Source organism: Emys orbicularis, chromosome 3, assembly GCF_028017835.1.
Source record: "Emys orbicularis isolate rEmyOrb1 chromosome 3, rEmyOrb1.hap1, whole genome shotgun sequence".
Lineage (NCBI taxonomy): Eukaryota > Metazoa > Chordata > Testudines > Emydidae > Emys > Emys orbicularis.
This window is the reverse complement of record NC_088685.1, coordinates 59,696,604-59,714,640: the sequence shown is the minus strand read 5'-3', so window position 1 is coordinate 59,714,640 and position 18,037 is coordinate 59,696,604. Positions and strand designations below refer to the sequence as shown.

General features: G+C 38.1%; 1 protein-coding gene across 5 annotated transcripts in view; it reads right to left on the bottom strand.

Moving 5' to 3' along the window:
- Positions 1-18,037, bottom strand: part of RIMS1 (regulating synaptic membrane exocytosis 1) — a 487,540-nt gene that overhangs the window by 165,294 nt on the left and 304,209 nt on the right. For 2 of the 5 annotated variants that reach the window (XM_065400580.1, XM_065400581.1), the window contains 4 exons: positions 17,848-17,919; positions 13,219-13,375; positions 10,939-11,064; positions 5,516-5,578 (listed from right to left, as the gene is read on the bottom strand). In XM_065400580.1, the coding sequence (XP_065256652.1) occupies positions 5,516-5,578; positions 10,939-11,064; positions 13,219-13,375; positions 17,848-17,919 (418 nt within the window). Of the gene's footprint in view, positions 1-5,515; positions 5,579-10,938; positions 11,065-13,218; positions 13,376-17,847; positions 17,920-18,037 lie in introns of those variants that run through there. The other 3 variants (XM_065400582.1, XM_065400583.1, XM_065400584.1) reach the window with 3 other exon arrangements.

Sequence of the window (18,037 nt, the reverse complement as noted above, 5' to 3'; positions counted from 1 at the left end):
GATAAATAATTAGAGAGCTATTGGAGCAGGGGGGCTGGATCCTAAGTCTTCCACCTCCCAAGTGAAAGCCCTAAACACCAGTCATAGAGTTGTTCTCACATACACTCCCTTTCTCTGGCCCAATGACTATTTAAGTATTTAATCCAAAGTGGAACAGCTTCAAGAGGAAAGATGGAGGGAGCCACATATAAGAATATCCCATAGCTCAGTGGCTAAGCCAACATCACCTGAGGTGGGGCAGGGAGATCTCACGTTCAAATCCTTTCTCCCAATCAAGCAGAAGAGGAAATTAAACCCAGGTCTCCCACTTCCCAGGTGATCATTCTAACTACTGGGCTAAAAGTTATGAAATAGAGACCAGCCCTTCCTTCCCCCCCACCCAGGAATTTGAAAGGGCCCTGATCTAGTTAGCAAGCTCAGAGCTTGCCTACCAGATCGAGCCCCACAGGTGAGATTGGCAGGAGAACATCTATCTTCCCGTTGGTGGATCATGCTGGGGCTTAAGGCATCTGGATGTCTAGAATGATGCAACAGTGCACATTCTCAGAGGCAGAAACATAGGTGCCTAGGCACCTTTCACAACAAAAATGTAGGTGCCAATGAGTTTATGCACCTACAAGATTAGGTGGCAACTGAGGGGGGGTTTAAGAATGCCAGTGGCACGTAAATGTCCTTTTGTGAATCTGTCCATAGATCACATTAAGTTAAACGGCATTAATAATGGTGAGCTAATTTTAAAAACTATAGGAATTGGTTTATCCATCATCAAGCACCTCTGTGGTGTTAGTGTATATCTACACAGATCTGGAAGTGTAATTTCCAGCTTGAGGAGACATACCCACGTTAACTCTGATCGAGCTAGCATGCTAAAAACAGAAGTGTAGCCACAGGGCCAGGATAGGCTAGCCAACCCAAGTGCAGGTAGATTCTCCTGCTGCTCACATCACTGAGGCTATACTTCTATTCTGATTGAGGTAGCATACATATGTCTTCTCAAGCTAGGAATTACACCTCCAGTTTGAAGCATAAGCGTACCTTTGGATGAGAATTGTTTACATCATAAACCAAGGCCACAGTACATAACATTTTAGAACTAGGAGTGTGGACTACCCTATACAAATGAAACTCCAGGAGAAATGTAAAGGAAGAACGTGACCACCCAAATTGAACTCTGTCCCACATAATGCAGTTAACTGGAATTAAAACTGAAACTTTTATGGAGTGTCCACACATTCCACCAAGGTAGGGCTTTGGTGGGACGAGCAGGAGAATACGCACCCTGGAGGTCCTTGCCACCTCCAGGTGTGATTCCTTTCAATAGCATTCCTTGACTCCACGTGGGATTTAGAGCTGGGTGCATCTGTATCCCTGTATCTGAACACCTCCATATGTGAGGGATTCTGAATCTGAATCCTGATTTTAAATCTTGGACCATCTCTAATTAATGTCACATACACACTATACTCTAAACTAAAACTATCAATAATAATAAATACAATGCAATACAATAAGATGTCTAGAAGATAAGAATGTATTACTACAGCACTATGCCCACAGCATGCCTAAACTTTATAGTTACACCAATGTAAATGAGTGTGCAGAAACAATGCCAAACAACATAGATGCCCAATAACTTGTTGAGTGGGCATATGAGACAATGGCATCCAAGCCATTAGTCTTTTTTGAACTCTGAATTTAATGGGAGTTGGATCAGGCCCCATAAGTCTTGTAACTCATTTTAGCAACCAATCTATGGTAGCCATTATTATACTTCTACTGCTGTGTGGTGGGCTAGCTTCCATGCATAACAATGTGTCATCATTGTATTGATAACAGTACTTCAGAGTGACCACCTAGCACGTTGCGGAGCATCTACTATGGAATTAACCCAACGTACCAAGTACATTCAGCAATAAACAAGCTATTCAATGGATACTGTCATATTTCATAACTCCATTATATTACTGCAGAGTATGGAACTATTATATAAATATACATATCAAATACATTATTAAAAGTACTATACTGTTAGTACAGTATCCAATTTTATTTTTTTTAAATTGGTGTATTTGGTACTGAACTTGAAAGTGAGGAAACAACAGTGACGAGAGCAAGGCATAACATAGGCAAGTGCTGTGTGAAATTACATGAGTGCACCTCCATTCTGACCTGTATCCCACTTGTGAGCAAAAGAATACTGTTGATCATGCTAAATTGTGTTGAGGCTTTGTGCTATAATTAAAACTCCACTAGGGGCCAGATAGAAGTCACCATACTGTGTTTCATATAAGAACTAAGTGAGAATTTCAAATATTTGTAACTCAGCCATTTTAAAGTAATTGATGATCTGTAAGGGGAAAGGAGCAAATACAGACTCAGAAAGAGACAAAGAGATGCAGAAGTGGGAGCTGAAAAAAGAAAGGCCAGAAGAGGGACGTGAAGGAACAGGAGCTGCATGGTCCCATGAAGCTGACATAAAAAGAAAGGGGGCCAGGAACAACAGAGAAACAGGGACTGAAATGATTTATTAAATGTTGAAACACTGAAGCACGGACTTCCTCAGTCACAGAAAGTTAGCCTGCAGTTCTTTTCTAATGATAATAGTTTAAATTTGAAATGAACTTTAATGGAACAGTTGCACTGATGCTGAAGTTCTTATAAACTATATAATACTTTCTAAGTATTATACAGTGTAACAGAACCTAACCATAAATTCATCCCTCCACTATCATTGATGAGACCTGGACAATTAAAACTATCCTGGACAAATTTGTGAAAATAATTGTGTAGGGAAAAATCCTGCAGACCAGTGGTGCATTGGACTGCATGGTTTTACAGGGTCTTCTCCAATCCTAATTTCTAAGATTAAGTAAAATTTAGAGAGTACTGACCTAAACTTTTACTAACGATCAGTTTGTGAGTAGAAAAGTACATACATGTTTTCCTTAGTTCTCATAACTGTACCATCTACAAAAGAGTCGATTGCACACAATGACACTTATATTTATAAATGTCACCAGAAGAGGAGAAATAGAAATAGATATACAAAGATTGTAGAAAGTGCTGCCAATTTATCCTAACAAAAATAAAATAAAATTGAAAATGCCTCAGTACTCTTAAAATTAGATCAGAAAAATATTTTTCTTTGCTTACTAATAACCAATTTGTTTAGACAAATTTTAGATCTGAATTAAAGTGATCACTGCATAGGAAGGGGCTGTGACTGTACATCTTCCGGAAGTTTCTGACCTGCTACGGAGTCTGACCTAAAAGTTTTCTTTCACAAAAATTGATCAGGTAGGTTTTGTTTTTGCAAACCCAAGAATGGTTCACATCAGGATTCCATATTATTGAAAGCTCCAAAATTTAGGAAAGGGTGTCAGAGTGAAGATGTATCTGGACCCAACCTTTAGCAATATGTGGGAACAAGGGTTGAAATGAGATGGGAAACTTTAGGTGTAGGGCTCCCATGGGGTGGTTTAATCCTGGTTCTTTCTTATACCAACCACCAAAGCTCACCATGGGTTTGGGTGTTAGATAATGTAAAAAGTTCAGTTTTGGCCCATCTCTGCTAGAGACTCTCCCCAGATTCCCAGTTGCTGTAAATCAGTGTCCTCCATTAAATCTGGTCCTTAGATCTTTCTGTCTATACAGTGCATAATGAACTATAGGATTCAAGCTGAATACATAGAAAGACACAGTTTTTCAATATGGCCACAGATATTTCTTATCCCAGGGAAATTGGAAATCAAGCACCCGATTCACCAGGGTGTTACTCAAATTTTATATCAGTGTAATTCCATTGAGATTACAATAATGAATTGGTGTAAATCTGGTGTAACACAATGGTGCATCAGTTAATGTGATTCACCATTGTATTACACCAGAGTCTGAGTAGACAACGAGTACATAAACCATAACCAACTCTCAGCAGATACAGTATGACACATTGACAAAGTATCTAACCTTTTGATTTATGGACTTATTTGTTTAGAAAGTAAAATGTTTGCACTGTCTGCTAAATGGCATGAAGTCATTCCTTATTACATGGAGTCAGAGTAAATGGCTTCCAGTTTAAAATGTGAAAAGAAGTTTCAGGGATTTCTAACTGCTAACAGGTAGCCTGTGTACTCTCATCACCAGTATGCTCTAATTAGGCTCTAAAGAGTAGTTTCCTGATTTAAAAAATTTTAATTAAACAAAATCTTCCAAATGGGAATCCAGGGAGATACCAAAACTAAAGATGTGTCTTCTCTGAGGTATGAAATATTGCCTCATGTTGCAAAAGCATTAAAAATTAATTCAGATGTTACAAGCCCTGATCCTACAAATATTTAATTATATGTTTAACTTAAACACATAAGCAGTCCCATTACTTCACTGAAGGTCCGTCTCCCTACAGAATAATTTAAATTTGGGGCTCAGCCCCACACTAGTGCTGTGTCCTTTCTTCTTGAGTTCTTGAGTGCTGTAGGAGCTACTGGAGCCTGGAGTCAATGCGGAGTATTGCAGTCTCTGGGATTTGGAGTCCTCACAGAATATAGTGCATTTATCAATTCAAAGGTGGGAAATGCCCTAGCAGGGCCCAGCACAGACAAAGCCAAAACTAAAATTCTAAATGGAAGGTAGGAAACAATGGATACATCTACTCTGCAAAAACCAACCAACCAACCAACCACACAGACCACATCAGCAAGTTTCAAAGCCTGGATTTACAGACTTGGCTCCACAGACTTGGGCTTGCAGGGCTCATGCTACATTACAAAAATAGCAGAATCGACATTCCCACTCGGGCTGGAGCTCAGGCTCTGAGACCCACCGACTTGCCAGGTTTCAGAGCCTAAGCAGAAACATCTACGCTGCTAATTGTAGTGCCATAGTGCAAGCCATGTGAGCCCAAGTCTGTAGACCTGGGCACTAAGACTTGCTGTCACTGGTATTTTTTTTGCAGTGTAGACATACCCAAGTGAGAGTTATAAGGTGAAGCACAATGATATGCAACCTTTGTTTATCTAGTCATGTGATCTTCTGAGGAATTTTCTTCAAGTTTGTTGTCACAACACAAGAAGTATTTATTAATTTTACATAATAACAAAGGAAAGAAATCAAACAACCATAAAAAATCCACACAAAAAAAGAAACTTTATAAAACCACAATAATACTGCCGTGCATTTGAAAATCAGGCCTTTTCTGACTAGACAGGTAATCTACCACAAAATTATATGCTGCAAAAATATCTGTATTATTTAATTTCAAATGTGACTGTTGACACTTATTTTACCACTAGGCTTTCAACTACTCTAATCATAACTATCAAAGTAAACAAACATATGTAAAAATCTTGATCAGTTCTTTTTAAAAAAGAAAATAATTAAATGACAATTCAGCTACGTGTTAAGAAAACAGTGTCCATTACTTACTGTAATATTAATAAAGCTAAAGGAAATGATTGGGCTAGTGAAGTACACAGAAACTATCCATAAGAAATCACGGTTATAGAATTCCTGTATTTACCTGGTGGTATGTAGGCACTCTGCACTTCTTCCTCGTTTTGCTCTGGGCAGCATAAGAAGCTCACTGCACAGACAGGATGGATGGTGAGTGAAACAGATATAAATATGAAGCATTAGATGACATGAGTTATGCAAATGATATGCAAATGAAAACGTAAAAAAAAGAAACCAGAAAGCTCACACTGAGATAGCTGTCTTGATAGTGTTCAAACCAAAACAAATTACAATGCTGCTCTAAAATGTAAGCAATAAAGTACCTATGACAACTATATATTCAGATAATACTTTTAAGTGGACATCTAATTTTGTCTTTTTTTAAAAAAAATTTTGAAGTTACTTTAGAGATTTTAATATTAAAAATTGACAGGATTCTTTATCAAATTACACTGCTATGGCAATCTTCTAGTTCTTGAAGTAGGTATTTATTAAAACATGGCAGCATGATAATAAAAATGGAATTATAGAACCTCCATTTTTTTGAACCCAGACAAGACTGTGTGCGTGCTGAGGGGTGGTGAGGAGTTATAAATGTAGTTTTATGCTCTAGTGAATACAGTGTAAGGAGCATCAACTCATCATTTTGGTGAAAAGAAAAATATTTGTCCACTAAAATATTAAGTTTATACAAATGTAAATTCTGATCTAAAGCTTTTTGATTACAATATTTTGTTATACATCCCCTTACAGAAATAGAAAATGTGTTAATCAGTTATCAAAATCTCCTTTCTAACCATTTCTATTTTACAGTCTACTTATTCCATTATTGCAACCAGCAGTATATTACAAGAGCCAAGTGCTACAGCCAACAATATAGCTACTGTAAATTAATCATTTCTATCTTTAATAAACATGATTGTGATAACAGTATGTCCCTTTGGTGATTTTTGTGAGTATCTGCACTTCAGTGGAAATCACAAAGAGAAGTCCCAGAATCTCCTTATTGTTATTGACACCAAAGTGAAGCTAAAGTTCATGAAGATGCATCATTTAAAAAGAATCAAAGAATCATATGAAGTACTATGGTAACAGAGAGAGAAAAGATATAAAAATTATGCAAGGTGGCAAAATGATCAATTACTTTCATGCTTCATATCGTCATTAAACTACTATAAATTTCACTATGGAAACTGGTATATCATAAGCAATATTTATGTAATATAATAAACCAGGGAAATCAAAATCACGGCTTGCAATCCACATGTGAGATTTAAATTTGCATCTGGAACTACAGGCCTGATTTTGATGCAACAAAATATATTAAAGGTGAACTGAATTGTTTTTCTTAAAAGGAAAGAACAATAAAACTATTTAATATCTCATATCATTAGCAGAATTTATGTGTAGACTTCCAAATTACAAATAAATACAATATAATTTAAAACAAAGTAATTGAAAATAAAAATCCTCTTATTTCTTGTACACACAAAGGATTCTGTGTTTCTCTTGAAAGAGTTGAGGACATTACAAAAGCCAAAGCACTGTAAGGATGGAGGACCATCACAGCTTAGTTATCAGAGGGTATGTCTACACTGCGACTAGACGCCTGCAGCTGGCCTGTGCCAACTGAGTTGGGTTCACAGGGCTCGGGCTAAGGGCTTGTTTAATTGTGGTGTAGACATTCGGGCTCAGGACGCAGCCCAAACTCTGGGACCCTTCCACTTTGCAGGGTCCTAGAGCCTGGGCTCCAGCCTAAGCCTGAAGGTCTACACTGTAGTTAAAAAGCCCCTTAGCATGAGCCCCACAAGCCAGAGTTAGGGTCATGGGCCAGCTGCAGGTTTTTAACTGCAGTGTAGACAGACCCAGAGACAACATAAAATGTTATAGGAGAAACAATGAGAAGTCCTTGTGGCACCTTAGAGACTAACAAATTTATTTGGGCATAAGTTTTCATGGGCTATGATGAAGTGGGTTATAGCCCACAAAAGCTTATGCCCAAATAAATTTGTTAGTCTCTAAGGTGCCACAAGGACTCCTCGTTGTTTTTGCTGATACAGATTAACATGGCTACCCCCCTGAAACCTGTTATAGGAGATGCACTAATGAAATCCAGAGGCAGAAAGGGAAGTGAATTTGGATCGTAGGTCAAATCTTAAAGTTCTTGCTCAATATTTACTCTGTCTTCATTCAGTCAAAGTTTGCCTATCAAGGACCTCAAGATTTGGCCCATTGAAAATAGTGATATAAAACACACCCATGCATCGAATATAAAATAGCAAATACATATGGAATACAATTCTAATTATTTCCTCAAATTGAAAAATAAATCATACTGGTAAGGTATTAATATTCTCATAATTAATGATGTTTTTGACACATTTACAGAAAAATGTCTTCCTTTAGAAAAGATTTTTGAAAGAGATACTAGATTATGTATATGAACATGGAGATTACCACATCTTCTTTATAAACAAATGGATGGAATATAACACTGAGAGACCTATTTCACTGAGAATCAGATAATGATACCTGAATTCACAGCAGTCAGAATTATGACACCAGGCTAGATAGCTTTCCCCAGTAATTTTTTATTTAAAAAAAAATAGCACCGCAGACAATCCCAGTTCTGTTGGAAATATATCACAACTTGTTGCTGAACAATCCTCCAGCTGGAATTTTATATGAGGTCATGATTCACTTTCCTAAATCTAAGGACTCTCTGTTATTGCTCCTTCATAATAATTTAAAAATAACATCTGAAATTCCTGAACAAAGATTATGAAGGTTATGACCAGGAATACCCAGTATTGATTTGGGTGCTACCATAATACAAATAAATAACTAGTAACAATTTGTATGGGTATGATCAGATACAGTTAATAATTGTAGATTATTTCAGGCATGGGGATAGTAGGAACTTCTATGGATCTATCCATTCCTTTCCAGTGGATGTTATATTAGACAGATAGCAGCAGGTATGGATTTTGATGAGGACTTCTGTAAATGGGTGAACTTATTGCAAGAGCATATCAAATAAAGGTTCTTTAAATTCTTAATCTTCTTCCGTGGTAGTAACTGCAACAGGCTCCCCCTTAAGATGCCTGTATTACTCATTGATAAGTTTGTGGTTCTCATGGGACCCGCCACTAGAGATAAATAAACAAGTGTTGTATAGTGCTTTCCGAAATGACTGCAGTGCACCTTAAGCAGGGGGAGGCACTGTCCAGCTTGCCAGGGAAAGGGGAATAGCGCTTTATGGGGGTGGGGAATGGGGAGGGAGAGGGGCTCAGAAACTGCTGCAAAAAGAGGAATGGGTCAGCGTGGTGATGCTGACTCATCCCCAGGTACCAGAAGGCCCGGGGAGTTGAATAGGGGCAAGCCTGGCAGGAGCAGCCCCTTTTCCCCAGACCAAGCTAAGCGGCACCCACCTTCCCTCCCCTCCCCTCCCCTTGAGATGGCAAAATACCAGGTTTGGTCAGGACCTGCTGTGGGCATTGAACTAGCTGCTTCTTTCCAGGGGGGCTGGGAAGGAATTTTTCCCTCACCACCAGCTTGGCCTAGGTTGAGTGGAGGGGTTTTTCTCCTTCCCCACAATGGGTTCAGGGAGGGCTTTGTTATGGTGAGTAGGAAAGGGAGTTAGGCTATGATGTTGCAACGCGTTATGTACAAGTGGGGCGGATGCCCAGGGCAGGTACTCCATAGGGAAGGGATACAGTGACCAGATAAATGGCTTTGTAAAGGACTTAAAAAGGAGGTGTTGGTTAAAGGAGGGGGAGAGGGAGGGAGCCAAACCCCCTTCCTTATAGCACACTGTATCCCTCATTGGAGGGGGGGAATGGTAAGGTCCCAGCAAGGGTTAGCTGGAGCACCTGGATGGAAAATGAATGGGGGCTGGAGGAAGCCTCTGGACAGCTATTGAATGAACATGGAGTTACCTGTATAGGTTTATCTGCCAGGTAGTCTCAGACATCTAATAATGAAGTTGTGGCCTGATTAAAACCATATCAAGTGTCTCCTGTCCTCCTTTTAGAATAGCTGGACAACAGAATTTTATTTAGGGGTGGGAGTGAAATGAGACTGTTGCAGCTGCTGTCTCTGGGAGAAGAAACTCCTGGCAGAGGTACAGGGGGCCCTCAGGATAGCAACACCCCCCCCCCATTTATCCATCAAAAGCTGGCTTCTCAAAGCAAGCGGAAGAGAATGGAAAACTCTCTTTCCCCAGTCAGAGTCCCACCCTAGCAGCACCCCGTCCTTGACTCTGCTCTGATGGCTTCTGCTTCAGCCAGCATCAGAGCAGAACCCCAAAGCCCTTCCATCCAAGCAGGAAGGGACAAGATGATCCAAGAACACAGTCAGGATTTTTGCTTTTGACTGTGGGATATTTTTCATATACTTTTATTGTCTAAATTTGCGCCTAGGAATATGAGTCACCCTTGAATGTCCCCTACTCCCTTTCAACCTCTACTTATGAGGAAGAATACTAAGGAAAATGTTCAATAAAAATATGTGAAAAATATGTATACTGAGTACATAACTACTTTACAATAAAGAATAAAATGAAACATACATATAAGGTGGAAAACACTGCAGTGTTAGCATCTTAACTGTAAAATTGATTTTTTTATGATTAAAAAGCATTTCAATTCACCTCTAAGAAGAAAATCAGTGGTACAATCCAACTTATACAATTCTGTACATATTTCTTGCCTACTTTTATTGTATGCCATGGTAAAACAAGTCTCAAGAAATTAAAACTATCAACAACACGTATTAATGCCTAGATGTAAGTTATCTCATTTAAACTTTGAAAAGGCAAGATCATATACAAAACTGAATTAGGGATCACTGCAGAGGCCATTTGCTATTAAATTACTATGTTGCTTCAAAACCGGACAAAAGTTCCAGAAATATTTGCAGTTTTATTCCCTTCTCCCATTTCTCCACCCTACTACAGACGGCATTGTTAATAGTAGGCTTGAGGAATCATTTTAAAATAGTAACACCGGGACTGGTTTTGTCACCCTTACTCACACTGATAGGACTATTGACAAAGTAAGGGTAGCAGAATATAGGCCACTATGATTTAGCTATATGCCGTTTTCCCACAAAATAAGTAAGTGACCTACAAATATGAACAACCAGAGTCACCATTATGTTTCCAAGTACTGCACCAAAATTTGTTCATATGATTTCTATGTATAAACAAGGCAAAATTCCTGGTTTATTCTTCCTTCCTCTTTTCATATTCTATGCTACAAAAAATATTTTCAGTATGAATATAGAACCTATTCCTTATCTGTTGCCTAATACTGATAAAAGCACCTTTTCTCTCCTAGTGTCGTAAACATGATTGTTCTTGTCAGTTATGACCATTCCTTTCCCCTTTCCCATTAACCCAAATGTGCATTCAAACAAGTACATTCAAACACTAGCCAAAAAGACAAAGACACTTCTATACATGTTCATAAGTTTAAGTTGAAAACATACCTTTCGTGATCTGACAAATACTGACTATCCATGTCTCTGGACCTGCGATCAACTGGACTTCGGGAGGCATCATGGTGTCTAGTTGGAGAACGTGATCTTCTCATTTGATGAATTTCATCTAAACTCCTAGAAGTGTTTATATAATACATATTTGTATGATGGTTTTCTTCTCCCCATAGTTAACACAGTTTAACAGGTTACAAGGTTACAAGTTGCCTGCTGGAAAGTTTCTCCTTAATGTATGACTTTTCAAAAATATTAGCTCTTTGGAAAAAAACCCTCATTTAGCATGGGTAACAGTAATTTTTACCCTTTTTAGAATTAAATTCTTTGTGAACACAGAACTCAGCAATGTTAATGGGGGACATGTTCCTGTATCTGGAGAATAGTTAGCAAGAATTCATTTTGAAGTTTATGGTTTTATAGTTTCATACCTAGGTTTCCAAAGGCAGAGTCCCGGGCTGTGGACCCTGGTCAGTGGAAAGTCCTTGCAGCAGAAAGAAGTGTCTGTGACTACCCTTCAGCAAGGGTTAGGGTGGGACATGGTAGACCACAGGTAGTCTGCACTATCCCTAAAGTGTGTGGCACTGCATAGGAAGGGGCTGTGACTGTACATCTTCCGGAAGTTTCTGACCTGCTACGGAGTCTGACCTAAAAGTTCTCTTCCTATGGTGAAATTCCTGAGGGAAAGCAGCAGTGGAAATACCACTGATCACTTGAAGGGCTGATTCCTGCCTCCTCCCCCTCATTAGGGGCAGTAACTGCCACTCTTATAGGAGGGACCAAGATGCAGCCCTCTGTGCCAGTGGGAGTGAATCAAGCCATATGTTTATACTGAGTTTCATTGTTTTGCTGACAGACTGAAAGTTCCTGACTGTTTTTCCAAGAAGAACTCAAACTCTGTTTTCTAAAAGGGAAGTGAAAGGTTGTATGGCCTTTCAGCTAGGTGTGAGGAATAAAAAGAGGGGTCGGCCTCATAGCCTGTGCTATGGAGGAACACATTTCTTAAGTGCAACTCAGTCTCCCACTGTAAGGCCAGGAAAGACTGGCTGGCACCTTTGCAGTTAGTTCACTTGGATGGGATGGAGAATCTAGTGCCACTCTGGATTAAGTAATTCTGGAGCCTGCATGTGATTGGCGCTGAAGAAAGTCTCTTATACTCATCTATGATCCAAGGGATGTTATCTGCAACAGAAGCCTTGGCTACACTAGAACACGTATCCTTGTTACAGTAGCTGTCAGCATCAATACTACTATTATATTTATACAATCATATGAATAGGGCTCTATCATTTTTTTACCATCATGTCAAAATGCATGAGCCCTGTTTACACTAGTGGCTAGTACCAAGTATAACTGCAGTATTGCTAGCTGTTGCTCTATTGCAGGTACCAAGATTTCTAGTGTAGACACCTCCAGAGGACAGAGGAGTGAAAACTGAGAATGAGTGGATGAGGCTACGGGTTTCAAGAGAGGTTCAGAGAAGCTCCCTCTCCTCTCCCTTCCTCCATACAGAGGAATGAAGGAGGTTGGTCAAGTTTTGAGTCTACCAACCCTGGCAATGTCTACATCTGAAAATGTAAAGCACACAACACATTTTTATGAATGTAAAGCAGGAAAAAAACAAAAGAGATTCACTTATTCATTACATGTTGCCTACCAGAAGTTATACATACAGGAACTATATACTTAACTTTATAGCCAGTCTAAATGTTATCATTGTTCTCTGAAATATATCTTACGTTAAATATCATTTGGTATTTTATTGTTCTCTCTCTAACTAAACAAATCCCATAAAAAGAATCTTAGAATGTAATTTGTAGGAATTGGTAACTTCAGATTACTCTTACTTGCAAAATCAGATCATTCATGGTTATTAATGGTATATTTTTATTTATTATTTATAGGACCCACAGTGGACTCACAAAAGGCACAGTCTCTACCTGAAAAAGCTTCCAATCTAAATTTTAGATACAACACAATGACCAAAATGATAAACAGTAGGGAGGATGTCAGGAAAGGAAAGATTAGGGTTACCGTATTGCAATTAACAAGGAAGTAACTTGATGGGTGCTTTAAATAGAGGATTAAGGATGTGGTAGACTTCAAACAATTTATATGCTTCAATATTAAACTAACACATGAAGAAAAAGTAATACACTGTGAAAAATAATGAAGAGTTCAATCAGATGAAAGTGACATAGAACCTCTGCTTGGTTACACAAATTTTGAATCACCAAAGTGTTTCAGTAACTAATGTTGCTAACTTGTGAACCCTACCTCTGTAATGGCACATTTGGTAAACGTGAACGGGTCCTGCCCTGATCATCACCACGGTGAGGAGATACAGATCGTGAACGATGATGTGTTGTTCTTTGCTGTTCTGGCACAGTTAACGTTGTAGATCTACTTTCTCTAGTATTAGATCTATAACCTACTGGTAAAAGTGCAACAAAATGATGTTAGACAGTAAGATCTGGGTCTGCAAACATGCAGGTAATGGTTGGTCTTTCCAGGAAAGCACATCTAAATGATTACAAGATTTTCAAGTAGTCATTTAGCCTTTGTAAATCCTGAAATGTCATGCAGCCAGGATTAATTACTAGCATTACCTTTAAATGTAATGTGTGTATATGTATAGAGGCAGAGAAACTGAGAGGAGTTTGGGTGCATATTGCGATATCCCTGGGGAGGGGGGGCTTCAACAAGTCACCTGAATTGGGGGATATTACCTAAAATCTAATGCCTTAAGTATTACTGCTCACTGGAGGTCACTTCTTCAAGTGACATGGTAATTGTTTTACACTGTGAACCCCAACCCCATTCAGTGTTTGTTTTATGAAATCGAAGCAATTTAGGTTATTTTCATCTAAACTACTTGCCCACCATGAATGGGAGAAGCAGCTCGTAAGGAACAGAAGAGCATCCCTGAGATAAAGAGATGTCCCCCGAGCCAGTTTCAGCTGAGTTCTAAGTAAACCGGACCAGAGTCACCCTTATTGCAACGAACATAAAAGTATTGACATTATATTGAACATAGTAATTGGATACCACAGATACTGTATACGTAATTTTCCTGTGAATAATATGAGTGAACAGCAAATGGTTTGCTAAGTAAATTTTTTAAAAAATTGTTTAGAATTAAAAATCATTATCAGAATGTTTGTCCAATTTTAAAAATTGTTTTATCAACATTTCCAAACAAAAATACTTCAGCAGCAGCTTCTTGTTCATTTAACTATAATATGTGGAGATATACCTAGCTCACAGAGTTGGAAGGGACCTTGGAAGGTCATCGAGTCCAGCCCCCTGCCTTCACTAGCAGGACCAAGTACTGATTTTTTGCCCCAGATCCCTAAGTGGCCCCCTCAAGGATTAAACTCACAACCCTGGGTTTAGCAGGCCAATGCTCAAACCACTGAGCTATCCCTCTCCCCCAATACTACTATCAAGAGTAGTATTCAGCATATCATTTTTGTTCTTCTTCAATATTTACGTTATGGAAGTACCAAAATCCCGCCAAAGGACTGTGGATACCCTGCTACGCAATATACAAACCAAAGGTTCACAGAGTTTGCAATTTCATGCAACAATTGAGCACATGGCATACCCGATTGAATGCTTAGATTTTGGAGAAATCATTAGCTATGGCAAGGAACAATCTGAACTCCTGCTTTAGCAACAGAGTGGACAGAGAAACTCCTTTTGAACAACTGTGTTATATTTTTTAAAAGTCAACACAGGTTCTGTATTCACATGATTCTGAGATGTTTAATACTACAAAAATGTGTAACGTACAAAGGTGGCAGCTCCCTTAAAACAACACTTTCCCCTATTCTGTAGTACTCTGGCATTGTTACTTCAACACCAAGAAACAATTAACAATGGTAAGAATAACTTTAGCATAGAGCTTCATAATTACCATAACAACAACATAGTTGGTAATGTAACCACTGAGGTAGCAAAGGGACAAAGAGGGCTTGGAAGGAAAAAAAATAAATTCAATTTTCTTACACATTATAGGCTAGATTATGCCACCCTTACTCATGCTGAGGAGCATCTTAATCCCAGTCGAGTCCTACTGTAGTCAATAGCACTACTAAGGAAGCAAGATACTACTTACTCAGTGTGAGTAAGGCTGGCAGTATCCGGTCTTAAAAAATTTGGCAATGGGATTTCCAGGAAGAGATGTTGAACAAGCAAGTGTACATTCTAATCTGAATGAAGTGAAGTAGTTTGGGGTTTAGCGATAGTGTGAAATCCTGGCCTCATTAAAGATAATGAGAGTTTTCCCTCTGGATTCAGTGTAAGTTATCAACATAGAGGCAGGAGCTGATGTGTGACTAGATGAGCTTGCTCAATGAAAGGGCAGAATCCTGAAAGACTTAAGACAGAAAAGAAGGAGGAACTCCCAAGAGATAGAAAAATGAGACTGGAGAGATAGGAAGAGACCACGAAAGCAAGAATTTCTTCAAGGAGGGAGTGATCCATTATGTTAATGGCAGTCATTTAATGTCAGTTATCTATCTAGAAACTTTTAATGAACCTTATGGCCATCTGACATTGTATCTCTGCTAAATATATATTTGATTCCATGCACATGATATACTGTTTCAAAGCCTGGAATATATCATTTGTAAATCTCTTTTTTTTAAAAGAGCAAGTTAGGATAAAGCAACAAAATATGGGATCTTAATTGTTTTTCCTCACTTGTAGATTGTCTGATAGCAAGTTTCAAATGTTAACTTTGGATGCCATTAGAATTGCACCAAATCAGAGAATCAAATATTAAAAGATGGAAAGAGAAAAAAGAAAAGTGTAGCAAAAAGACTCACATCAGGACCATATCTTACACACACACATCCTTTAGCTTTTGTTTAATTATCTTGTTATCACTTCACAGATGTCTCCAACCCAATAGCCATCTGATACTGCATGTGTGAAAGTTATGTTCAAAAATAATTTGGGGATTTAGCTTCTCAGGCAATCTGAGATTGATGCATAAAAATGACGATGTTTTCCACCCGCAGCAGCAGAGTTGAGTCTCACTTGCTGTTTAATTCTAACTTGTGTGTCTTAATATAAGTTTAGCATTGCACCTTCCTTTATCAGACCATTATTTTTTTTTTCATTTATAAAATTTGCCCTTTCTAAAGAGCTCTGGCTGCATGCATAAATGCAGTAAAGCATGTAACTTCACATATATATCTACACACAGATTTCTTCCAGACAGAAACTAGAAGGAAACCAACTCTACAGTCTCTCTCACCATATCTGACAAATGTCAAAGGAATTAAACATGTTATACACATTAAGTTTTGAAGGCCAGTTAACTTGGACTCTGTCAGATCAGCTAGTAAAACGGGTTTGCATGAGCTGGTAGAACTAGTTTGGAAATGAGTTTCTTCCAACCAGCCTACTCACATTAATTTAGCAACCGTTAGTATCAACTCAACTATCATGGATGCCAGAGACTTCAAAAGCAGAGAGGTGATCTCTGAGACCTCAAAGGCCCAAGTTACATATGGCTCATGAATTCTTCAAAGGTACAATGGGACACTTAGGCACCGAACTCCTAATGACTTTCAGTGGGACTTAGGCATCTAAGTGCTATTTGAGCCTTTGAAAATCTATTTCAATGAGTGCTGTTGTCATATACATTTTGAAAGACTGCTTTGTGGGATGGAAGATAGGTCATTGCAGATGGGGAATTGTTTCCCAGAATGAACTGGTAAGTGAAAAGCCCCATATAGTTTAAATAAGGAATAGTGCAGCCTTAGAGATGAGTAAGAGATTACACATGCCAATATCTGTACCCCCATCTGCAAAAGGAAAAAAAGTAATGTGAAAAAATGATGGAAATCATTTTATTTAAAATAGTTTTCTATTTTATTTGATGAAAGAATGAAGAAAATCACTCCATTAAACACAATACTAGTGCTACGGATATTGGGACAAATTCTCTTCTTGATTACTCGGGCACAACCCTATTAAAGTACTATTGCTTTACATTGATGTAAATGAGAGCAGAGTTTAGCCCATTCAGCAATGCAGTGATATTTCACACAAATGGCAAAAATGCAATGAATAACTGCTGTTTGTAGGTTATTTTAATAATAGATTAATAAGGAGAACTTTTCAAATACTACCATATTTTTAGTATGTTCAGTAACTTTCACAAGTAACTTTTACATAGAAAACCTGATTTAGCTTGGGTGGGTAAACAGCAACTCTTTACTAGTCTGTCATGAATGGGAGTTTTAATCTTGTGATTTGTGGCAACTGCCAATGAAATATACTTAAGGTATGGTATCTAAAATATGCCCCAATGTTTTATTTTATTGAATATACAAAGGGTGCTACCCTAAAGTGGGATCAAGATATTCTCTCTCTATATTTATACATTTATGCACATTTACGGTAATGATAATTCATGAATACTTATGAAAAGTATAAAAGATATAGCCATGCCACATGCATGCATTTTAATTTGCAACCATGCATTTTAAATATATTCCATGGAGGATTGCATTATATCTGGGCTTCAAGCAAGAAGCAAAATAAAAAAAATGCAATGGATATTGAAATTTTAATTAGTATTTTAACTGAATTCTTAGAATTAAAATTGTAGTTTCACTTATGCATAGAGCATTGTGAAGTAACAAACAAACAGCTTTGAACCATCTAATGCAAAATCCAAAGAGTCACATCTAAACAAAAATATTAATGAGTAAATAAAAGTACATTTTAATTTAATTTAGAAGGAAAGACACCACAGAGTAATTAGTCATACTGTTTTGTCCATAATACAATCTCCAAAACCAGCATCCTGCAGGAGTCTGGAAAATTAGAGGGGGAGGAGGGAAGGAACAGCAAAAAGAAGCAGGACCATGCTCTTCACCCACGCACCTGGAGGAACTACTCCAATACCATCATCAACATCATAATCTGAGATGTCACTATCACTGATTCGCTGAGATCCTGCACAACAGTAAGGCAAATAAATACCTGTATATCTGGTTGTATTGGAAAATGTAAAAATATGTTTTAATAAAAACTCTAGTTATTCCTGTGATTCAAACATAGGGTGATTTTATAT